We start from the raw sequence: 25,725 nt of genomic DNA on the forward strand, positions 1-25,725 counted from the left end.
CATATGCCACAGTCGAACATGGAGCCCTCTACACAACCTGCCGGGAAGGCCACTGTTAAACGACTAAAAAAGGATCCTCCCTCGCCGTCTGCTTCCGCCTCAGCCATTTCCATAGAGTTGCTATTGGAGGAAATAAGGGCACTCCACCCTTTTATGGAAGAAACTAATGCTAAATTGCAAGTTTTGACTGACAACCGGACACAAATGGATGCAAGAGTTACATCAGTGGAACGAGATGTCTACTCTCTTCAAGAATCATCCGCCAAGGTCTCTCATATGCATTCTCAGATTTCTTCTCTACAAAAGCAGGTCGCAGGTCGAAGATCTTGAAAATCTGAAATCAACGCAACAATCTGCGCATCTACGGCCTGGTGGAGGGCTGTGAGGGGAATGACCCTATTGCCTTCTTCAAATCTTTCCTCCCTAAGCTCCTACATCTACCAGAGGACACTGCTTAATATACAGAGAGCTCACAGGCTTGGCAGAGTTTCCTCGTCTACCTCTGTCTCGGCGAGACCCAGCGGCGTGATCATGTATTTCCTAGAGTACACTGACTTTTTAAAAGTTATCTCAGCAGCTAGAGCCTCTCCACGACTCACATGGTCTGGATCCCCCTTGTTGTTTGCGCAGGACTACGCCAAAACCACTGCCAACCACCGGAAAGCATTTCTGGATACTAGACCCGACCTTAGAGCCATTGGTGCGAGATATTGGCTCTTTCACCCGTGTCTCCTTAAGGTCACTTATAACAATAAAAAGACAACTTACCAGGATCCTGTACGACTCCGGAGCTTTTTGAATTCCTGCCGAGCTGCCAACATGGACACTTCTGGTCCTTCTTCTTCATTCCCTACATGACTCTCCTAAATTGCTGAAGTCTCCCTAATTTTGGATTCTCTTATCTTATATATGACTTTGCTAGTTACATCGTGTGTTCTTATGCACTACGTAAAAGTTCTTCCTTTTTTATGTTGGTCTTGTTCTTCATAAATTCTATTGTTTATTCTTCCCTTTGTTTGGTGCTTACGGGGTTTTTGTTCTTTTTATTATCTTGTTCCTGACGTTCTTCTCTTGTTTCCACAGATCATATACAGCGTTTAATGTTTCCACCGGCTGGACGGCTCACTGGCCCTGGACGTCTTGTCTCCTCCAGTTGGCTCTACCCCCCCCCTCCCCCTTCCTTCCACGTCTGGTCTTTTTTTTTTCCTGGTTGTGATCCCCTACTTCCCTTCTCTGTAAGTACGTTCCCTTCCCTAATTGGCATGTTAGTTCATGTTTATGATCCTGTCCCCCCCCTCCCCTGTTACCCTTTCTAGTCGTTCTTTGCTTAAAGGTGTCACTTCTTCCTTGCTGCTCTTTATTTCTCTCTTATCGCCTTTTTTCTCTTTCATCATTTATTTTCTGGACTTTCCTGCTCCGGTTCTCTCTCTTCGCCTGCTCTCTTATGACGATCTTCATCCTAATTGTTTTCTCCTCCTTTACTCTTTTAGTCTTTTCTTCTTCTGTTCATCTTTTTGTCACTTTTTTAGTGTCTCACACCTTGAGGACTTGTTTTTCTTTTTACTCCAGAATCTTACTAGTTATCATTTAGACTGCTTAAGCTCCCTTCACGTTCTTCATTCTCTGATGTGTTTCGATTTTCTCTTCTTTCTGTTCTCCTTTATACCGGTCACTATTTTTCTCTTCCTTCCTCTGACTTTCCCTTCATTTCCTTTTTCTTTACTTATTGCTTCTTCATTCTTCACCAGTATTTGCTTCTTTCTCGAGTATTATTTCTCATGGGCTTTTTTTCCACATTTAGTTTATCTGCATGTTTTAGCATGTTTAGCATATTATGGCATTGAATGTTATCACATGGGATGTTAAGGGTGTCAACTCCCCAATTAAGCGCCAGAGGATTTTGTCCCATCTAGCTAAATTGAATGTTGACTTTGCACTTCTGCAAGAAACTCACCTTTCTGATACAGAGTCTGCAAAACTAAAGAGAAGCTGGGTGGGTGATGTTTATTACTCTCAGGGCGATGGTAAGCGTAATGGTGCAGCAATATTATGTCATAAATCCTTATCTTACTCCTTGATCTCTCAGGAATCGGATGCTGATGGTAGATGGGTTCATGTCAGGCTGTCTCTTAGAAGTGTTTCAATCTTTCTCCTTAACGTTTACGCCTTTACTGGTGGAGATCCTGGTTTCTGGAATGCAATGTCTCAGCACATCACTCGATTTGTTGATGATAATTTCATTCTAGCAGGGGAATTTAACCAACCCTTTGATCCCTTCTTAGACAGGAACTCCACTGCTTCCTATGTCCCAAATAAATCTCACAAAATGTTTGTTCAGGTAATCTCCCAACATAAGCTTATTGACGCTTGGAGCTTGTGTCACCCAACGATAAAAGAATTCACTTTCTATTCCCCTTCCCATCAATCCCAGTCGCGGATTGATTATATTTTTGTTACCCATAACATTGCTCAAACCCTTACCAGAGCTGAAATAGGTCCGATTCTACTATCAGATCATGCCCCTGTCTTAGTTAGCGTTGACATACTGCCCAAAGTTGTCGGTCCTAAGAGGTGGCGTTTTAACAATAGCCTTTTTTTGGATCCTAAGTTTACTGCCTCCTTCACTGCATTCTTTGAAGAGTTTTTTTTGTTTAATGACACTCCCTCTATCCCTAAACAGACTATCTGGGATGCTTTTAAAGCCGCAGCAAGAGATTTTATCATTGGGTTTGTGGCAAAAAAATGGAAGGCTGCTCACAAGTACATGGGGGATCTCCTTCAAGATATCAAGAGATTGGAACACACCTACTTTACTTCCCACTCGCAAGACAGTCTGACAGCCCTTATTGCCGCTAAAATGAGCTTTAACAAACGATCCACAGAAGATGCCTCTTTGTTCCTTTCGAGATCAAGTGCAAAGTTCTATGGTGGCAAAAACAAAGCGGGGAAAATCCTAGCTAACTATTTGAAGGTAAAGCACAACAAGTTGAATATTGAATCCATCTACGATGATAATGCTAATCTCAAACACAAAGATGTTGATATTCTTGATCAATTTTCCTTGTTTTACAAAACCCTCTATTCCTCCGAAACTCAACCCTCTTCCCACTCTTTAGCACATTTCTTTTCCACCATTTCCAAGCCTGATCACTTCCCTCTTGATCTTTCTCATTTGGAATCAGACATCTCCCTACATGAGTTGCTCACTGCACTCCAGCACCTCAAAAAGGACAAGGCCCCTGGGCTGGATGGTTTTACAGTTGAATTTTCTCTCCACTTTTCCAACCTCCTAATTCCAAAATTGCATTCCCTTCTCGATGCTACCCATCTCGTTGGTAAACATTGATTATAAAATATTTGCTAAGTCACTAGCCGCACAATTAGACCTCTTACTTCCTGACCTCCTAGGTGAAGAGCAATCTGGCTTCGTCAAGGGCCGATATATCACTGATAACACTAGGCTTTTGTTTAATGTTCTGTCCAAATCCTCACGTTTGCCTCATGCCCTTGCAGCAATTGCTTTAGATGCCGAGAAGGCATTCGATAGTGTTGAATGGTCCTATCTTTTTCACACGCTTACATGGTTTGGTTTTGGCCCCAGATTTATCTCTCTTGTCTCTCTACTTTACTCTAGGCCGCGTACAGCAGTATGCGCCAATGGCTTGGTCTCTTCCTTTTTTTATCTGGGTAGAGGAGTTCGCCAGGGCTGTCCCTTATCCCCTTTTCTTTTTAATTTGGCCTTGGAGCCTTTTTTGTCCAGGCTTCGTCAAAATCATAATATTCATGGTTTCCAGACTTTGCAATCCCAAATCAAGCTTGCTGCATACGCTGATAATATCTTATTGTTTATCTCTAACCCCACCGACTCAATTCCTGCTTTCATTACTGAAGTTCAGGAATACTCCATGATATCTGGCTACAAACTCAATAACGATAAGCGTGAGTTTCTGCCCTTGACGAAGTTTACCTTCAAACCCGATTTCAGTGCTTCCAATTTGAAGTGGAGTCCCTCCCATATCAAATATCTAGATATGCATATTACTCCTGCGGTCTTTGACACAGTTTCTCTTTGTCTCAAAAATTGTATTAAAAAAATATCCGACCTTACAGCTAGATGGCATCCTCTCTACCTGTCTTGGTGAGGACGCCATGACACTATGAAGATGATGCTTTCTCCCATAATCCTTTACACAATTTCGAACATTCCGGTACCTGTTCCTTTTAAAACAATTTAAAAAATCAATTCGATTCTGTCCTCTTTCCTCAGGAACAACAAGAAGTCTAGGGTCTCTCTCGCTAGACTAATTCGTCCCAAGTCTGAGGGCGGAGTCAACTTTCCAGATTTTCCGACCTATCTTAGGGCGTTTTTGCTAAGACAGGCTTCTTTTTGGTTACAGGACCCTGACTCTCCATGTCCTCTCTGGGTCAAAGTTGAGCGCCTTTTTCTTTCCCCCTTTTCCTTTGCTGAAAATGTCTCCTTTTCACGCAAACCCTCTTTCATTTCCACGCCCATCCATAAATTCACCACCAAATTACTCCTATCCTCCACTTCTCCTCCCGCCGCTGTAGCTGACTTACTCAATTCCACTATATGGCATAATGTTCATTTGTTGATTCGCAACAAGCCTTTTTACTGGAGGTCCTGGAGACTTAGGGGGTTGGTTTGGGTCTCCCAACTTTTTTCAGGTCTACCTTTCTATCTTTTCCAACTCTTCGCTCCTCTTTTGCTTTGCCCGCCTCTTTTTTCCACAAATATCTTACACTTAAAGAGGTGGTGAGGACAGCTTACTACCGGCTCTCACAAATACATGACTCTCCCTCACCCAAACTGCAAGGCTTCATTCCTTTTTGCGTACCACTTCCAAGGCATCCTTCATTTACAAATTCTTGCATACCAAAGTGTCCATAAGGCCCAAATCTAAAGTGGAGGAACAATGGGAACATGATCTTGCTGGAGAACAACCTTTATAACGCAACTTTTAGCACGCAGTGCTATTACAACGCAGACTTTAAAACAAAAACCATTACAACGCATTACACTGGGGGGCGTTCTAGGATAGGGAATAGTTTTAATTTACTATCTAACACCTTCCCTAGTGTCCACGGGGACTGGTGTTGGAATAGTAAATTAAACTATTCACTATCCAGCACCCCCCAGTGTAATGCGTTGTAATGGAATGCGTTTTAAAACTTGCGTTGTTACAGCATGCATGGTAAAAGCATGCGTTGTAACAACGTACATCCGATCTTGCTGCGTCTTGGCCGATATCCTTGTGGGACAAGATATGGACTAAGATTCGCAAATCATCTAGAGCGGCGAATTTGATGCAATCCTTGTTCTTCATATATAACAGGCTACTTCTCACACCTTTTGACCCACATAAGCGGTTTCCAGCAAATCCAGACACTTGTTGGTCATGTTCTTCTCCACAAGCCACCTTATTTCATAAGCTGTTTTTACGCAAATTGGTCCATATTTTTTGGCTACAAGTATGGGCCCAATTAATGTAATTTTTCATACTTGCATTCCTTTTTCCTACACCCATGTCTTCTTGGGGAGTCTCTCCCCTTGTTGGGAAAACGTTGCACTTGATGTTCAGATTGTCGACTTACTGCTAGCTGTAGCGTTTCAACAAATTACACTCAACTGGAAAAACCCTTCTAACATCTCCTTTCGAGCCTGGTGGTACAATGTATACTACAACCACAGACTGGACACTGCTTTTGTCTTTCCCATCCATCTAGCAACAAAGCGCATGGACTTATGGCTCCCTATCACAATGTACCTTGATGTGTGTGCTAACTGTTCATTTAAATTGCAACCTGTTCAGCAAGAAGTTTCCAAACCTCCTTAATTTCCCTTTACATTCCTTTTCTTCTTCTTTATCATTATATGTATCTGCACATTTGCTTTGCTGTAATCTTCACAATTATTGTATTTCCTATCCTTAGCCCTTTAGCCCATATTTCGCCTTTCATAACGTTGTATTGTACTTCTTTCATTGCTTGCTGTTATTTTTTGTATTGACACCTCTACCTTTTTCTCTGATCAATAAAATTCTTTGAACTTAAAAAAAATATTCAGCCTGTCTACATCTGCTACCAATCATCCCCTTGTGCTGAAGTTATTATCTTGTACAGTGGAATAGATGGAATCGTTGTTTCCAATGGGGTGCCAGAATCTACATATGTCCACCACTGTCCATTGAGTCAACCAGTTATTGAGGGCCTTGGTTGATGCATAAGCAGGTGACTAGGCAGTGGGATGAGAGGGATCCAGATATGCATCGTGGATCCCACTGAAATCTCCTCCCAATAACATGGGACACTATGGCCAGCTAGCCAATAAGGATGATAGATGTACAGTACTGTGACTGGCCAAAACTAGGGGCATATAGACTCCCCACATTTGGCTTACCATCCAACTGAACCCCACTATAATATATCTGCCATCCCTGTCAATGAATTGTTTGGTGATTTCGAAGAGGGACACCAGGACATATCCAAATCAGGACCACTCTGCCATAGGAGAAATCAGTGGCCATTACCAGTTCCATCACATGGCCTGCAACCTTGTGCCCTCACTCTCCGTCAGGTGTGTCTCTTGCAGTAAAGCTACATGTGTGTCCCTCCTCCTCACAAAGGAGTACCTCTTGTTTAGTTGCTGTAAACATTTTACCTTAATATTATGTACATGTATCCTTCCTCATCCCATGCTTTTGGTGAATACCTTCCAGTTACCTACCCCCACCTGCGCATGCACCACCCTGAGAGGCCTACATCCAGCTTTCAGGGGAGACACCCAACATTTCCCCACACAGTCAAACAAAACCTGTAACTAATTACAAACTGAGAGCAATCGCTGCATGTGTCTCCAATTGGGAACATATGTGCATCAAGGGGATGCCTGGTGCACAGCAAGTGGAACCTAAGAGGGCCAGTACTTCAGTACTATCAGCCCAGTCATTTAATATCAGCTTATGGGCCCAGGAACCAGACCTGTACTGCAAACACTTGCTTCATCCAGGTTGCATGAGTCAGCTCACACCCCCCCCCCCCTCCCACATGCCAGTATATGGCATATTTGCATTTCTGTGTAGATTATATTTACTCCAATCTGTATTCTGCTGTATCTCAGAGTAATCTGTAGGAAAAGGCGGTTGTGGTGGGTTCCCCGAGACTAACATTGCAAGGGCCACCTTGTACCAGTGCTGCTGTAACAGTCACAATAGGTAGTCTAAATCATTCAGGTTTCACAGGAGGTCGTTGGCTGTCTGCAAAGTAACCCCAGGCAGTTCCCTCAGACGCACCAGAATAACTGCAAGACTCAATTTCATTGCGGGGAGGGTTCTGGAGCATATTCTTCTTCAGACTCTTGCTAATAGGATGCCATTACTACTTGTAATTGGTTGGTCTTGCTGCACCTTAGTGGGGGATAGCGATATCATCCTTGCTCCCCTTTTCCATGTTCTACATCAGTGCTGTCACAAAGGAGGAGGCCGATCAGCATCAATCCGCTCACCCTCCTCCTGCAATGCCGCATGCTGTTCAGCCCAGTCCCACACAGCTCTGTGAAAAGCAGGGTTCGCTGGCTCAATATATATATTTTTTTTAACTTTGCCATACGGAGGAGAGCCTACCTCACACCCATAATTCTCAGCTTCCTCTTGGTCGCTGTAAAACTAGCCCTGTGGTGCTGGACCACCAATGTGTAGTCCCGGAATATCATAACTTTTACGTTTTCAAAAGAAAAGCACCCCTTTTTCCTGGTTCTCTGCAAAATAGTTCCTCTGTCACAGAAGTTCAGGAGCTTGGCCACATTGGATCTGGGGGAGCTCCTCAGAGGCGGTGGCTGCACTGCAACTCTATGAGATTTCTCCACAATGAGCCAACTGAGCAAGCTATGTGGGGCCACTGTCCCAGTGAGCCAAGACTCGATCAACCATAAAGGGTTGTTTCTTTCCGCTCCCTCCAGCATCACTATAATGAGGAGGTTGTTGCACTGAGCCCTGCCTTTCTTATATTTAACCCGCCCTTCCAAGAAGCGCAATTTGTCAGTCGTTTCCTGTAGTTGCTTCTGCAGGTCTGTGATTTGGGGTTGGAGCTCATGAATCATCGTTCCATGTGGGAGACCCTGACAGTTTGTGCTGAACATCATGTAGAAGTCTGTGATATGCGACCACTGCATCCACTTTCACTTCCAGCATGGTCCTCGAATTGAGCAGGTCTACAGAATTTCTCCCGTTGGCCGATGGAACAAGTATGTGTATGCGATCATCCTGCTCCTCAGTCCTGCTGCTGAAAGCTCATTGGCAGCTTGCTGTGATTCCTCAAGGGGTCTGGACTGCAAGCATTCCTCCCTTAACAGATGGCCAAGGCCATTCTTGGTGAGACCCAATTTTAAGGCCATGTTGAGGCACGAGCAGCTGGTCGTGGTCACAAGGTCCACAGCGAGGAAGGTTGTTGGTACTCAGCCAGCACCCATCTCCCAGACAACCCTTCTTCAGGCGTCTCTCATGAGGAGAGCGCCCCATTCATTCAGCCCTCCAAGGAAAGGGAGGAGGCTCCTAGTCTCAAGCTACCTCCCTGCTCCACTTAGGTCAACAACTCCCTCTAAAATCATCTAGAATCCAGCAAAGGCACAGCCGCCAACACCACAGGCCACAGCAGTCACACCGCTGCTCCCCAGCAATAGCTCCCAAGGCACCTCGCTCACTGCTTCTCAGAGCCCCTTGTGTCCACCTGCAGGGGCGAGTCAAACTAATCCAGGCCAGGGCCAGGGTGTAGCCTTATTCCAGAGTGCAAGTCTCATCCTCAACCATGGCACCGCCCAGTCTCTCTTCTAGCAGGTCAGCAGGTGATGTTTGTGGAGGAGGGGAGCAGGGCACCCCAGGCATGTCTTGCTCTTCCCCCAAACTTATGAGCCTACGTCCAGAGTTCAGAGAGCGCCCCCTACCCCCATCCCCCACATATGCATGCCACAGCCATCTCTGTCTGGTCCAGGATCAATGCACATAGCAATTCTAGGGCAGGGCTCCTCTTCAAACATGGCACTCACCCGATCACCCTCCAACTGGGTCGTCAAGCAATGTGTGCAGGAGATGGGATTGTGGTGCCCCCACGCTCATCCTGTTGAGGTCATGCGGGCCTCCTAGAACACAGAGCTTGAGGATGGAGTGATGGATGAATGTAATTATTACAGGAAAGGCTGGATGATGAATGGGCTGTTGGCTGGTTAAAGAATAGACATATAAACTGATGCAGCAATGATGCCTTAGGGCACATTCATGTGATTTAGGGGCCGGGCATATCAAGATATGTGGATTCTGGCCTGACAGCAGTGCCAGATAGTTTACACTTCTACTGTTTGTATACCAGAGTAATGTAGATTTTGGAAATGGTGTTTAACAGTAGGATATTGGCGCTTCTATAACAAACACAACGGACCCAAATAGCCAAGTAACCAGTCAAAACTTGGGCTAGCCAGATACGGACATGGTCATTTCTAAGGATGAAACAAGGACGATATGCAAGGTCAACGGGATAACACCTACACACAAGGGTCTCTACCCAGAGAAACCCCCAGAGGGCCAAATAAAAAACATTAGCATTGTGTGCAACAACAAGGCCATAGATGAGCTCCATGCCTGCCATGGAAAAGAAGGGAGACACAGAAGAGGAAACAGGAATGTAAAAGCTCATTCACCAAATCAATGTACAGGCCAAAAAGCTTTATTTAACTTCACTCCAAAGCCTAAAAGGCTACATAAAACTACACAAGGGCATACAACGGTGGCTCAGATTCATCAGATAAATTCAGATGAAGCAAAATAACTAGAAGATCTAGAAGACCTAGAAAACTCATGGCTGAGAACTTTAAGCCTCACTCCCAACAAGGAGGCATTGCAAGAAATAGATGCAAAAGAGGCATTAGGCACAGACGCCTAAATCTCCCCAATGCAAAACAATGGAGAAATAACTGGCTCTTCATAATAAGGAAAACGCAACCATAGCTGCCCTCACATTGTAGAACATCAGTCAAGTACTTACCAGAAATCATTTATTAAACTCTGAATCAAAACCGACATCATCACAAGATGAAACACCCAGTGGCACAAGTAGCTACCCAGAGCTCTTCAGAACTTTACTACATACACTTCATCCTCAACAAAGGCACTCAATTTGCAATCGGATAAGATGGACATTCAAATTGATTTCATGAATATCACAGAGCTACATATCGCAGGGATAAATACTAACCCCCAGATTCATCAAGAACACATTTTGCGATTCCTTAATAGCGAAAAATACCGATTCGCTATTAAGGAATAGCAAAATGCTATTCATCAAGAAATCCCTTAAAAAATAGCAATTTCTAATAATTCCTTAATTGCGACTCGCAAATTGCGAGTCGCAATTAAGGAATATCTCCCCATTCATTCCTATGGGCCAAGAGGCCCATAGGAATGAATGTGAAGACCATCTCAATTTGCTAATCCCAATTAGCGATTCGCAAATTGAGATTGCGATTTCAAGGGTGCAGGGGTGTCCAAAGCACACACATGCCCTTAGTGTGTGCGCAACATGAAACTTTGAAAAATGCACTTTAGCGCATTTTTCAAAGTTTTTGCTATTTACCACGTAGGTAGACTTCGCGGTAAATAGCGGTCCCAGATTGCGAATTCTCAATTAAAAAATGGTTCATGAATTGCATTTAAGGAATCTCGAATTGAGGTTCCTTAAATGCAATTAATCGCAATTTAGCATCTTAGAAAAAATAATAGCTCTCAGACAGCTAAACACATCTTACATCGCGCACACAGGGGCTGACAACGAAACACAAACAGCAACTCCTATGCAGGCGGAAATTAAAGAGGAGGCCAAGAAAATAAAAACCCAGACTAATGGGAACGAAGGCAGCACCTGTAGTGACTAAGCTTGGCGCCACAGCCACACCAAATCTGGAAGAACATACTGTAACTAAGTAAACAAGAAGACAAAAAAAACGTGATAGGAAAGCCATACACAAATTAACAATCGGAGGCAACGAGCCAGGAACTAAAATGCACTCAATATTTAGTTCAACTAGAGAAACAAAAGGAAAACTTAACCTCACCAGGACATCTGTGGAAACGACCGACACCCCAAGTGGTAACCACAAGGACTGGTTTATGGTGACGGACACTTGGGAAGACGTGGACCAACATGAATTGAGAGACACTAAAAAAACTGCAGTACATACTTGAGGGGCTTCGAACCCTGCACAAAAAAAGGGACAACGAAAAGGCCACAAAGTAGCAACCAAATCGAAGAGACACTGGAACTTGGAAAAAAGCGACAACATTTCTGCAACCCACAAACTTGACATCTCAAACTCTCGTGACCGGAGTCTCAAATCTGAAGCCTAAAGACCTGACAGAAGGAACATCGTACAAGAAAGATGGGACTAACTGACTGCTAAGCAAAGACGCAATGATCAATGACTGGACTCATCAAGGGTGGACAAAAAAAGCACAAGGTGGGATTGAAACCAATGAGCCAGGGATCACAGATTGTGCAGAAACATCCTTCCAAGACAAGAACTACAAGACAACACCAATATTGGCATACAAGACCCCCTTTCCCAGACCCAAAACAAAGGGCATCCTTTGGCATCCAAAGGGCAACATGAAAATCTTAAATTCTTCACGCAAAAGCACGAAAATGCAAACCTATCAGAATGTAATCAAGGGAATTGGCCAAGGGCAACCACCCGAGAAACCGAGTCGGGATTCCTAGAACAGGAAATAACTACAAGACAGATCGAGAACCAATCAGAATAACCTCCAGAATAAGCCAGTAACCTCAGCACAAAATATCGCTAAGGACAGTATGCCCCATCATGAAAACCATAGACTGCAAAAGTCACCTGCAGGGGGAATAGACCAAGAAGATGAAATCAACACAAATACCCAGCAGTATGGACTATCATTGCAACAAATATTATTAACGCCAGACTACAAGTCCCAGAGGCGGCACGATATTCTGAACAGGGGCAACACACTAAAATTACTAACAAACATCCCTGCACTAAAACATCTACAGTCAACCCACCTGCTCAACGTGGAATTTTGCCAGAAGGGAAAAGAAAACCTCAACGAACAAACACTTAACACATGGCAAATAGTGGAAGTTGCCCAGCTCATTATGAGCCAAAACCAACAATTTGATACACAGGGCATAAACATTTCTGAAAACGCTACACCACGTTATCCCGGCTCGCTTGCTGAAAATGCCATCCAGAAGGTAAACTAAGTGCCAGGACAAACAAAAGAAAAACCACAGGTGTATTTAGTCCTTCAGAAAGCAAAAGGAAGGAGCCCACCAGCCATTCTTCCATGGTTCCAAGGAATCCTGAACAAAGTGAAAAACAACTGACCATCGTGTAAACAGGCGGCGAACGACAAAAAGCTGAACCTGCACCTTCTCTCATGGAACGTAGCTGGACGAAAAAATGGCTAGAAGAAGGCAGCCCCCCTCAAGTTTTGGTAACATGCAACATAATTGCCCTTCAGGAGACGTGGGCTCTGGAAGAGTTGCCTCTTGTAGGACTTATACATTTTAACACACCAGCCGAGAGACACAGTCGTCTGAAAGGTGGCCTAGCTGTCTATAGGTCTACAGCTATTAACATTCAATCAGAGCAGATAGTCCCCTCTGGACCAAATGTGCAATTAATAAAATTCCCGCTACCGGCTAAAGAGAAACCAAGAACTGTACTATTAATTAACACCTATGAACATCCAAGGGCACAAAAGAAAAAGCCCACAACTCTTTGTTAACAGACATAATCTTCAACATAAGAAGTACCAACCCCTTCAGGGATATTGTTGTAACAGGAGACTTCAACACAAACTTAATATACACCCCGGACAAAGATGAGAAAATAGCTGCAGGTAATAAATACTGGAATGCACAACCCCAATTCCAAATGAAGACAATGTATTTATTTTTTGACAGGAGGGCATTGTAGATTGAGGTATATCATTAGTAATATGTAGTAGGGACAATGTGACTCTTGTATGGCAATGGTTATTTCATAGAGGGCCTATGTGGATACTGCATGATGCAACAGTGAGGAATATTTTAATGGTATCCCTGTGATATCTGCAAACCGATCATCACAGTGCGTGCAGCAGAGACATTTTGGCAGACTCTTTACATTTAAAGGAACACTTCTGGAGATGATGTACTTGCACATAATTAAATTTAGTGCGGTTTCCCTTGGCATAGGATTATCAATGGACATTTTCCTGTGGAACATACTATATCCAATATATACTGGTTTTCTTGTGGTACAAATACTTACTTGAAGATTACACTTTGTAGAGCTTGACACAGAAATTTTACACGGTCCCAAAACAGTATTTTTTGCAATGGATAAATATTGCTCTAGTCTAGTATAAGTGTCCTTCAATTACTTGAATAGGTCAGTGGGGGCGCTTTAGAGCTCCTGATAATCATATGATTATTTATCCAATATCCTTGAACATGGTCTGGTAAGATGTACCATTTGAGTTAAGATGCTATAACTTGCTTAACAAAATTGTGCAATGTGGAGCTGGCATTGACATTTTTCCAAAGGCTGCTTTCACCGTCAAAGAAGATCCTCACCGCCAACTTCAACAAAGGTCAGTGAATAATTGCTCAAGTAAATTTTTATTTTATATACACGGTCTGTTGGTGGGTGTCTATCACATCTGGTGCCTACTTGTGATATATTTGAAACTGAAGCAGAAGCATTGTGGAGCATATAAAAGTAGAAAATACAAAAGCTACATTTCACAGGGACTCTAGTTAGAATCATGTTATTGCTGTGCACTATGCATAGGGTATTAGTATACAACATCAACAATTTGGGTATTACCATGCCACGATAAAAAACAAACAGCCTGTCTAGAAGAAATTGCATGCAGCATCCACTATTTCACATGATATCAGCTCCAGGTAGCAAATGTTGCTGCTTACCTGTTAGTTCTGCCCTTTTGACAAACCCTGGAAAGGTGTATACGAAGATCGAAGGATTAAGCCTCTGATTTGAAAAGGCAACCACCTCGGTGGAGTGATTAGCAGCAAAGGCCCCAATGCTCCCGCTCATACACTGCAGCACAGAACGGGCCTTTGTTTCGAGGTCAATGAAGAGGATGTAGTTTCCACAGGGAAAGCAAATTGTCTGGTTGTTCACAAAGGAAATATTCTGCTTATTGATGCCCTGAACCCACCTGATCGAAACAAAAAAGACAAAATGCACAGTAAAAAGCTTTGTATTACAACAGTAAGAAAAACAACAAGAGCAATTGCAACAAACTACGCCAAAATATACAATATCTAGGGGATGCAATATTTACATGGAATATTATCACATACATACTGTCCACTTGTAGTGGAATGTGGGGTCAAATCCTTTAACATCTAGGATGAGTGGTAACATTTATGAGAAAAATCCAATTTTACAAATGCTGCTTTTACGAATTAAAGCGTACTAAAAGAATTTCTTGATTTTTTGGGGCGGGACCAGTATACGTGTTTACTGTTTTAGCCATGTAACTAGTAGCAAAGGGAGATGTATTTAAGACATAGCAAGGACAGCTGAAAAAAGTCATCAGCATCTGAGGAACTCACACACAGTCCTCTATATATGCTTCTCCTCAGATGCAACTTCCTCTTTCCTTTGTTTCTCAGTTTTTAAACCAGAAATGATCACAATTAGTCTCAGGGAAACAAAGCTCAACTTTGTCAGTCCTCAAGTGGCAAAACATGTAACATCCATCTCCAATCTATTCATTCAATTCCATCCCTTTGCCCCTCTCTTTTTAGCCCCAGTTTCATCCTGGCGTAGCCTTGGTTCCTGGAAGAGAACACAACATATAACTTATCAATAAACCGATGCTCTGTCTTTCACGGCAGTCGTCGGATCAGCCTAACGTCAAAGAGACCTTCCAACCACTCTCGGTTGCAGTGTATGACTGCACTCACCCGTAGAGAGATTGCTGGGAGTCCCCCGGAGCTCCATGCCACCTCACATAAGGCTCCTTGGGGACTTAGCATAGTTACTACAAGTCTCAAGAGACTGTTTGCCCCTGCACATGCATCAGTAACATGCTGGGGCAAAGGTGTTGCCCCATTTACTTGGGAATTCCAATGAGGGAATGCTCCATGAGATAAAGTTGGTACAAAACTCTGTTGCACCCATGGGGAACATCTTTAATAAGGCAAAGGGATGACTAACCGGGACAAGTACGCATTGTTTAAACTTATCTGGGCTGAAAAGTTCATTTTTGTATAATGTCTTGCAAGAAATGTATTGCTTTTTTCTTAAAATTCATGAACAGAACCAGGCAATGAAATGACATACCAAAGTCTCTATTGAATCTAAGGTATCCCGTTCATAATAGATGAGTCTCACAAGGCTCAATAATATTTCCCTTGTTATTTAACATTTATGTGGCCTCTGTACAGATGCTTTACAAAACATGGGGACCAAATTCTACAAGCATATTATTGATACTCTTTAAATTAACCTAAATAGAAAAATATATTAGCTCTTTGGGAAAGTGCCTCCTTTTGAATTCATTCTCCTGGTCTTTTGACTCTGTGCACTGTAACTCTGCTAACCAGACCCCAGTCCATGACTTGCACCCCTAAAACATGTTGACATTGGATACAACCTAATTAGTAAATACTACCTCCCTGTAAGTCTCAAGTATAAGGAACAGAATGTTAATAAATCACCACTAAGGAGCTCTTTAATGCCGTATGAGGCAGGGTGCATAGTATTTCAAAGTAGGACCTGTCGATGTCTATTATATAATATGTCTTTACAGGGACATGGCCTCAACAGCCATTTTAGCTGTAGCAGGGTTAGTGGTTACAGAGGAAAGAAGTGCGATATACAATTTAAATTAAATGTTATCTCCACTTAGGAAACTTCTACAAAAGGCATTTGTGGGACTTTTTCAAATATTTATTACAAGCCCAATTCCCTGGTAAAGTTGAAATCTCATTTACAAAAAAAAGTTTACATAAGTTATCTTTTACTGCCTAAAGTCTCTAGAAGCCCATTTTTCGACCGTCACCCAGGAATTCAAAATACCCTTTGAGGAAGTTTGAATTTGCTACCAGCACTGAAACAAAAGCCTTGAGTATAGGGAGGTGTTCTGCTACTCTGACAGGATGACCATCTGGCCAGTGCCCAATAACCTAATTAACTTCAATGAGGCCTAGCCTGTCACTGGCAGATGTAGCTAACAACTGGACCTGTCTCCTTTATCTATCTAGTCAGCTAGGCACCAATCCTATTGGGAGAGGCGCTGCCCCACAATTTTGCCATGCACGAAAATGTTCCTACTTTCTGCTGCGTGTGAGTTCCTGAAACAGACTTTCAGCTTCAGTGTTTCTCTCCAAGTAAATCTGCACACGCGCCGAGCACACATAACTGTCCGACACGACGTCTATTGTGGAGGACAGTGGCACCCCTTGCAGTATCCCATTTCACTGCAGCAGGACCCATTGCTTTCAATTTTAATCCTACGTCTGGTGCAGAACGCCACAGCCAGGTGTTAAAATAGGAGGGAGGCGCAGGCTCCCTTTTCTCTTCCTCTAATACACCCTTTTCTCTGATGCCACAGGATGGGGGTGGATTTGACAGCTGTAACACTCACTTAAAATGAGAGCTGGCACTTTCTAAATAGCCTCTTCCTCTGCACATGGTTTTCAGCTTGTGCCTCCCAACTACGTCATGACATTCCAGCTCACTGTGCAGAGGAAGAGATAAGGACTGCAAGGTGAGTTGTGTTTGTGTGCATTTGTGAGGCATTGCTAGCTAGGAAGAGCAAGAAAAGAAAAAATGTTTCTATTATATTGCATTGTGTGCCAAAGATTCCCTTTGTGTGATATTAGAGAATTCATTTTAATGTTGAGATCTCTAGTGAAGTTTCATTGTTAATTATCTGAAACTGTCTGCTGTCATGATGCACAAAAACTCAAATATAGTTTGAGTTTTAATCATTTGAATTGTGTCTTAAGAAGAAGGGCAGTGGCACGTTTAGTTCCAAAATGAGCACTGCATGCGATACAGGGCTGTTTGTATTTAGAAAAACGCTTTGTTTAATTAGTGAGACTTTGCTAAAGGAAAGCAACGTGGCTCTTCTATGCTAGCAACCCTTATACCTTGCATGAAACCCAGACCTACCGTGCACTTCGAAGTACTTCATTTCATGATTTTGTTCAAATGAGTGGTGTACCTTGTAAATGTCCTATCATCCAACAACAATATATTAACAATACATTCTGGATTCACAACGCTACCGACAAGGTTCTTCATGTGTCAGGGATGCTTGCTTTCTTGCTGGCCATACTGTGTGTGTTACACTTTGTCTGATATTACCCGTGCCAAACATTGTGTGTGTGCTTGAGGGATGATGTTCCGTGTAACTAAAACTCATGCAGCCAGCACGCTTTAGGTGTGTCCTGCAAGCTTTCACTGTTGCCACGTTTGCTTTGCATACATGCATCACTGAAGCTTGCACTTCTGCTACCTTAGGTGAACTCATTCTTCGTGTGAGGAAAAGTTGTTTTGCTGACTCCCTATGCAAAACCTGTTGGTGTTTTGAGGAAAGCATGCACTGCTTCTCTCAGAAAATAAACAGCTGATATTTACAACAAGTATCATCTATTTTGAACATATTACACACGGATATTTGAATGATCAACTTTGCTACTTTTGAGACTATTATTGCTAGAGTAATGGGATATGTAAAGCCGGTATTAATGTATATTTTTTCCGAGACAAATTGTATGTGCATATCTAACAAATCAGATTGGTACTGTGTCTAATTTATGATTATAGATTCCAAAATTATACTGCAGCCTTTTATGATCTTGCTAGCACTATTTATAATTGCTACGTAAGGTCCGATATATGTACTTGTGTGACTCCTCATCTGATAGATAGTATTCTATGGAAGGAACAGAACGGGTAAAATATAAGGTGATAAGGGAGCTGCTTGCATTATTTAGAAAAAGTATATGAGCCCTTTCCAAATTCCGCAAATCACTTGAACCACCCATACAACCTGTGGCCTTTTAGTCACTGTGTTTGGGCAATTGTGCTAAAATGTCATTGTTTGGCTCAGATGTTCCCAGATTGCTTTCTAGGCAAGGGTCTACACTTCCCCAGATGCCGCTTGTGAGAGGGGAGCTTTTTTGCAACAGTATACTTTGAATTTTCTATGAGTGAGTGTCCACAGAAATGTATGTGAAAGCTATGGTGTTTTAGTAAGTTTGACAATTGTGGTGCAATATTGACCCATTCTCCCTATTATTCCTAAAACATTTTGTCGGGCGAGTCCCTTATCAGCCCCTCTTATGAAGGCTAGGGTTGTCTGATAGACTCGCTCAGAAGTTGTGATGAGTTACGCCACACCACTTACAAAGTTCACCAACCACCACTGCCCAGAACAAGTTTTGATTGAACACAGAGGAGGGGATACTTATTTGTTTGTACACATCACTACGGTGGGCACAGGAAAAGGAAAGTTCAGTCATATTGAATTTAGAATTAGGGGGGCACTTTGGGATTGTTTGTAGTAGGGCATATAGGAACTGCTACAAAAGTGAGTAGGGATACCCTTGCAAACCTTTCCATACGAGTTAGGAAGGGATCAGGAGTCAACCCCACCTACAGGCTACTGTCAGGCATAAATGTGGTACACTTAGGCACTCTTGTCAGAACACTACTTGACCTGTCGAACACTGAAGTTAGATTGCACCTGATATTGAGAGTTGGAAAGAGAGCCCCAAGGGCTGGGCCTGCTTTCATTTGGACCCAAGCCATAAAATTGGACTCCAAGATTCAATTCGCTGACCTCTCGTTAAACTGCAGGGACACAATAAATCTGCTAGCTAACCTTTTCCTGAATGGGCTAAGTGAACATTTGCAACTGGACCTGCCTTTGACGCTGCTTGGGATTTCAGCTGCAGTGAGTCTTGACCTCGCACCCCCGTAAATGCTGTTCCTGTGGTCCTGTGTCACAGTGCTGTGTCAAAGTGTTCTCCTCCTGACATCCTGGAAAAACCTTAGACTTAAGACTTTCTACAACATTTTACCTGGAGACTGGGACCAACCTGCTCACCAGATCCAAACAGGAAGCATCACCTCCAGGCCAGACTTTGTCGTAGCTTCCGCTACATTCTTCTGTCGATGCCAGAATCCACTGCGTACGAGAACTCTTCAGGTTCAATCCGCAGCCTCATAGGCCCTGACACAGACGACCTTCAGGGTATGAAAACTTTAACTTCTTTCGCCTAAAACAACAGCTCCATCCAGATGCTGGAATCTGCCAATGCTGAGACATTTGCCTTGATGCCAACCCAAATGCCTGATTCACTGTAGGTTCTCAACACTAGGAGGTAACTTTTCCATTCGGACAAACCTGGTCCCTGCATCCAACATGCGCTCCATCGAGGTTAACCTTAACTTATGCCTAGGTATGGATCAAGAGCAACTAGATGACCACAATTGGCATATAATGCTTTTGGGTGCAATTTTTGTTTAAAGCTTTCATAATTCATATTTCAGGTTTCCCTTATTGGATTTTTGACATTTTGTTTATTAAAATATTCTCTTTTTTATAAATCGGAGTTGGATTTTTATTGTATTGTGTTTTTCACTATTTAACCATGTTGCCAAGTTTATTATAGATGTTTCAGCTTATAGCCGCACATACAAAACAGTACAAAGAGTACACAAAAGAAATACAACTTTCAAAAGCATACAAATAAAATTCAGAAAGGATTTCCAAATAACAGTGATACATCGGTCTTAAATCACAACAAAACTGCATTAAAATTCATTCTACTGCCTAATTCAGAAGTCATAGAAATCTTCTTTAGTCAACTGCACAAATAAAATTCATTTACAAAGCAGGCACTAGATTCAGACTTGTGTTTGTCTTTTCTCGAAATAAACTAAGCGGAGCATGTGTATGAAGTGACAGTGCACACAAAATCAGTATCAACTATCATATAGACCAAACCAATTCCATCTTGAGCAAGCTATTCTTGAACAAAAAAAGCAGGAAATGTGATATTGTATCCTTGCCCCCTAAAGTGCATGTGCAATTGTGAGACAGGTCTACAGCCCATTTAGACCTATAAGATCAACTTGTAAAAATTCCTCACCTGAACTTTACAACTAGAGTACGTTTCAGTTGCGGTTGTTGCAAGTATAGATATGGTCAAGTCAAGTCAAAAAGGCTTTATTTCGATAAAAATTATCATAAAAGCTTCACAATAAAAATACACAAGTTCATTTGATTTAAAAGAGAAAAAGAAAGATACAACAATTTAATTACATTCAACTTTAAACATCTTAATTTTCTGATAAAAGAAGCATATCATAGGAGGTTGATTAAAAAAGAATTAAACTTTTTCTTTAAGCCTTTTACTTCTAATGCACCAGGCCCATGATAAAAATTTAGAGAAGGTACAGACATACAGTGGGCGAGAGTCTGAAATTAAAATACGTAGTGCCTCAACGTGGTGCCTGGTCCCCAGCAAGCGGCACAATTGCTCAAGCCATTTTCTTCTTGGTCGGGCATACTCCTGGCACTCAAACATGAAATGTGCCACTGACTCTTGTCTGAATGTGGGGCAAAACTCTGTGGTCTGTGTTGGCGGTTTCCACCGAGATGTAAAGGCATGCAGGGGAAGAGTTCCAGTTCGAAAATTTGAAATAAAGGGTCCTATCAAATGGTTTCTCAATGATGTCTAGATAGAGTTCCCGAATTGGTAAGTCCTTGAATTTCAAAAAATCCTCCGTCAGTCTGCCCAATGTGCGGTTAATACTCCGTTGAGTCAGAATCCAATTCCAGTACAGACTCTTGAGTGTTGCCTTAGGTGGAGAGGACCTATTTGCAAAGGCTTCACTTAGGCCCAAGTTGCACAAGAGGGATTTCATGTCTCTTAACCATTTAATTCTGTGCCACCCTGGTAATGACATAATTTCAGAGAGCCCTTTCGCATATTTGGCGAGCTCCGGGACTCGCCACAGCCGGGCCCATAAGAGTAAGGGCCGGAACTTTGCTAAATCTCCAATAGGTCGACAACCTAAGTCAAGCATTAATGGGGCCATGGGAGTACCTTGGGGAAGTGACATGATGGCCCTACAAAACTTCCTCTCGGATCTTGACAATTCATTGATATTGCATGAGCCCCATAGCTCTGCCCCGTAGAGAGCAGAGCTAACTCCCCTTGCTGTATAGATGTCGATAGATATGGAACTTGGTTATAGAAATAATAATCAAAATAGTTGGCAGTTAGAGGATTCATTTTTCAGCTAGCGACAGTAAATTTCAAATGCCAGTGTGCCTCCTTAACAGCTGCAGTGGTATTACCATTTTTTTGACTGGGGTCCCACCAGAGATGATCCAACCCTATACCATTAAGTACTTTACTTACATGCTTCTCCCAGCAACGGCTTTTTATGTGTCATTAAGCTAATACTTCCATGGCATATTGTAAATACACAATTTCCAAGTGGTTTCTGTTAAGGTGGATCCAATACAGAACAAGTCTTAAGGCGTCTAAATCTGATACAGGTCGTATACCCAGCTGTACCTATAGAGAGAGTAATCAAGTCTGAGGACCCAATTTTAGAAAGGAACATAGTAAATTGTTTTCAAATAGTTGCAGGCCCCTAGCTTTGTTATAGCTCATCAACAATCTTGGCTCCAAAGAGAGCTGTCTAAAAACCGTCAAAACAGCATTTAGGGGCAGGCTACATATCCTTTTGGCAAATCTAATAGATTTCTCTGGGTGAGGCTGCCAACTGAGTGAGCGATGAAAACTCAAGCCAAGTTAGTGAACTGATCAACCTTTTTCTGGCAATTCCCCATCAATCTTGAAAGGTCTCTTTACTTGTATGCCCGTTTCCAACACCATGGCCTTGGTTTTCTTCACGTTAATAGAGATATTATGCTCTGCAGAAACCATGAAATTTGTCATAACATGCATAGAGTTTTCCGACAAAGACGGCAACCTTATTGGCATGTAACAGTATAGGATCCTTCGCAAAAAGTAGCTTAAGGGAATCTATACCATCTCCTTCAGACAGTAACATAATTTATAAATAAATTAAATAGGAGGGGGGCCATAATGCAACCCTGCCAGACCCAAGAGAGGATGGGAAAAGGGGGGCTAAATTCCCCAACTAAGTCAAATAGCACTTGCACTGTATTGCAGGAGTGCAGACCTTCAATAGCTGCTGACAGAGGTGGATCAACACCCAGCAGCTGGAGAGTGCTCCAGAGCCATTGTCTACATACCAAAACAAAGGTCGGACCTCAGATCAATAACATTTTAATTATTTTGTAACTTCTAAAACCTTATCTCACAAAAAAGGGGGTGAGAGGTATTTTACTCCCAACATAAGCAAACACACATCAAAGAAGTTCGGCAATTATTATTGTTGATGCCTTATCCTTATACAGAGATCTCTCTGGGAAATGCTGGGCCCTCACTCACATCAAAATTGAGCAAGCTTCATCATTGGGCTTCCTACACCCTGGACTCCAAATGAGTCCATGATGGGCTCTACCACAGAAGGGGGAGTAAGGTTTGTTTTATGTTTTCTTTATGTGGAGTTTTTGTGTCTTTCTCCTCGTGCCTCGGGCTCTTGAGTCTGCATCACTCGAGCCAAGACGCAATGCAGAATCTTTATCTCTCATTCTTTAACAGTCGAGGAGCAGTATGAGAGGAAAGGAAAGGATGCACTGTGAGGCTGGTGCTTGCCCTATTCTCCGTGACACCTTTGCCCTGGTTGGAACTCCATCATGGCAGTCTTTTGATCATAAAGTATCCCATTCGCCTTTGCAGCAGCTTCTTCAATTATAACACTGGCAACGAGGAAGGGTTTGATGAGTGATGCCAACATTAAAACTGTAATAACTTTCTTAACTGATCTATTTTCAAGAGAAGGTTTTCCATTGGTAGATCTATCAGACAACATGATGCAGTTTGTGTTGGATGACATAGCAGGATTCTTAAGAGATGCTGGTATCAACCACAAAACATGTAGTTTCCATGATCCCCAAAGTAATGGTCAGGTGGAAAGAGGGAATAGACTTGTGAGTGAATGTGTCAGAGGTGCAATCATTTAAGGGGTAGATGTAGGAGATGCGGTAAGCGCCATGTTATGGTCTAATAGCAATGTCCTTATTGAGTAACAGGGGGTTCGGCATTTCAAGCACTGAGGGGGGGGGGGGGGGGGGGGGAGAAATCTTCTCCAGACTTTCTTAAGTTTGCATGTTTGAATAATCTGCCTAAATTTTAACTTAGTTTTGACATTAAGCAACATGTTGGTGACATGCATGCTAAAATTGAACATAGTCAATTTAAAAGTAAGTTTAGATATACCGTGTGCAAAAAGACATCGTCAATTTCTTTCAAAAAAGGAGAATGGGGGGGGGGGGGGGGGGAGGAGCTACGCGGGCATCCAAGATGGTCGCGTGAGCAGAGAGCTCCCGAGACCAGCGCCGCCCTTATTGATCTATCCTTCTGCTATCCTGGTCACTTTGATGGGCTTTTGAAGTTCTACTCTTGCTGATGCTGCTGTACTTTTTGGGGCCGAGATCGGACTTCGGGGACCATATTTACGTTGTCTCAAACTTTCTGGCCTGGCCCCGGACGGGACCGGGGACTCTGCTGCTTTGGATGGCCGAGCAGTAATGCAACAACAACGGCTGCCTGGCATCTGCTTCACCGATGGTGTGCCACTTTCACTTTCGGTTTCTCGTCCATCCTTGAACTGACTGCCTGGGACCTACTCTATACTCCTGGTTTTGGTGGGTTCACCAGCAACACGTCTCCATCGCAGCGCCGGCTCAGTGGCCTGTGACATTTTTTTGCAAAACCAGACTTTCGAGGTCCGGAGGGTCGCTGACATTCTATCGCACCTGGGAGGTCCCAGTGGGGTGCTGAATCCAACATGGCGATGAAACCCGAGATGGAGAAGCGCAGGAAAGCCACCACTCGTGGGGGATCAGTCCAGTCTAATGTGATCGATCGCTATACACAGCCGAGAGGTTCCCCCAGTGCTACCAGCCGCGGTTTGGAGGACCCAAAGACGGACATGGCGACCTCATCGGAAGTGTCACTTCAAGACCTACTGGCCGCCATTGCAGGGCTCAAGGCTGATATGGGTCAGCAATATGAGGCCATCGTGTCCAAGATAGACACGGTGGCGGTCGATGTTACCCTTATTCGAGCCGATTTAGCCAAGACAAACGAGAGGATCAAGGCACTGGACCTAAAAGCTTCCAGTCTGGTGACGGACATGGCGGAAGCGCAGTCAGAGATTGGGAATCTGCGATCGTCGCAGGACCTGCTAACCAGACGTATGGAGGAGTACGACAACAGGGCCCGACGAAACAACATCCGTCTGGTCGGGGTGCCGGAGGACAGTGGTGCTGCCTCGATCAATTTACTGGTTGAGGAGCTAATTGTTGCTAAACTCGCTCCCGCAGGCCTCAGTAAGTTTTTTGCGGTCGAGCGTGCCTACCGCTTCCCAGGTGGACAGGTAAAGCCGGGGGGACCCCAGAGGCCTATAATTGCTAGGCTGTTTCACTTTCGTGACAGGGACGCCATTCTTCAGGCCGCTCGCAAACACGGCCCGTTGAAGTTCGACAACTCTGTCTCGATCTACCCTGACTTCACTCCTCAAGTACAGCGGCAACGTTCTGGATTCCTCGGAGTGAAGCGTCGCCTAAGAGATTTGGGACTAAAATATGCGATGCTGTTTCCCGCTCGCCTACGTATCGAATACAGGGACCGTGCCTACTTCTTTGATCAGCCGGACAGTGCCAGTGACTGGTTAGACTCGTTGCCAAAGGACGACGCCGAGAGCGGAGGCCCCGGAGCTGCGGACGGAGGCGCAACGGCGCAGGACTGACTTTGGGCCCTGAGGTCCGGTTTTGGATCGTAATCTTTACAGAGTAACTTATATCATGTGCTTCATCTCTATGCCCGGGGTGGGGCGGGTTGGGGTAGTTTCTCCCTTCCTCCTCGGGGTTTGTTTGTGTAGATTCAGATGGGGCGACAGGCACACTGCAGTTTGGGGTGGCTTCTTAGTCGGCAGGGGTGCAGGGTGGGGGGTGTTGTAACGGGTTCTTGGTTGAGGGGTGGGTGGTGGGGACTTGGTTATGTTTCGTGTTTTCTGTTTCTCTTTTCACATGGTACTATATTGCTTGTGTGCATCCTTGATCTGAGGTTCCGGGAGGGGGTTGGGATGGGACTCTTATTGGGATGGGGGGGGGGTGACGTGAAGTTTCTTTCCTGGAACGTTAATGGCTTGGGGGATAGGATCAAACGTGGTATTGTGTTGCAATTTATAAGACGTCATGCCCCCGATGTTGTTTTACTCCAAGAAACCCATTTGATTGGTAATGCCTGTAAAGCTCTTGACCGTCGAGGCTACCACCTTGTCGCCCACGCTGGTTTTACATCCGGCTCCCGAGGGGTTGGTATAATGGTAAAATCCTCTTTAGCCCTTGAAATTGATGATGTCACCCTTGATGATCGGGGTCGCTATGCTGCTGTCTCGGGGAGATGGGAGGGGAAGCTAATTGTAATTGTTGTTGTTTATGTTCCCCCGGGGCTGCAGGCTACCACTTATGCTGATCTCGGCAA

At 43.6% G+C, this 25,725-nt stretch overlaps 1 protein-coding gene across 2 annotated transcripts in view; it reads right to left on the reverse strand.

Moving 5' to 3' along the window:
* CFAP43 (cilia and flagella associated protein 43) overlaps positions 1-25,725 on the reverse strand; it is a 922,989-nt gene that overhangs the window by 884,767 nt on the left and 12,497 nt on the right. For both annotated transcript variants that reach the window (XM_086922745.1, XM_086922746.1), the window contains exon 2: positions 14,008-14,261. In XM_086922745.1, the coding sequence (XP_086778871.1) occupies positions 14,008-14,261 (254 nt within the window). The remainder of the gene's footprint in view (positions 1-14,007; positions 14,262-25,725) is intronic.

Source organism: Lissotriton vulgaris, chromosome 5 (assembly GCF_964263255.1).
Source record: "Lissotriton vulgaris chromosome 5, aLisVul1.2, whole genome shotgun sequence".
NCBI lineage: Eukaryota > Metazoa > Chordata > Amphibia > Caudata > Salamandridae > Lissotriton > Lissotriton vulgaris.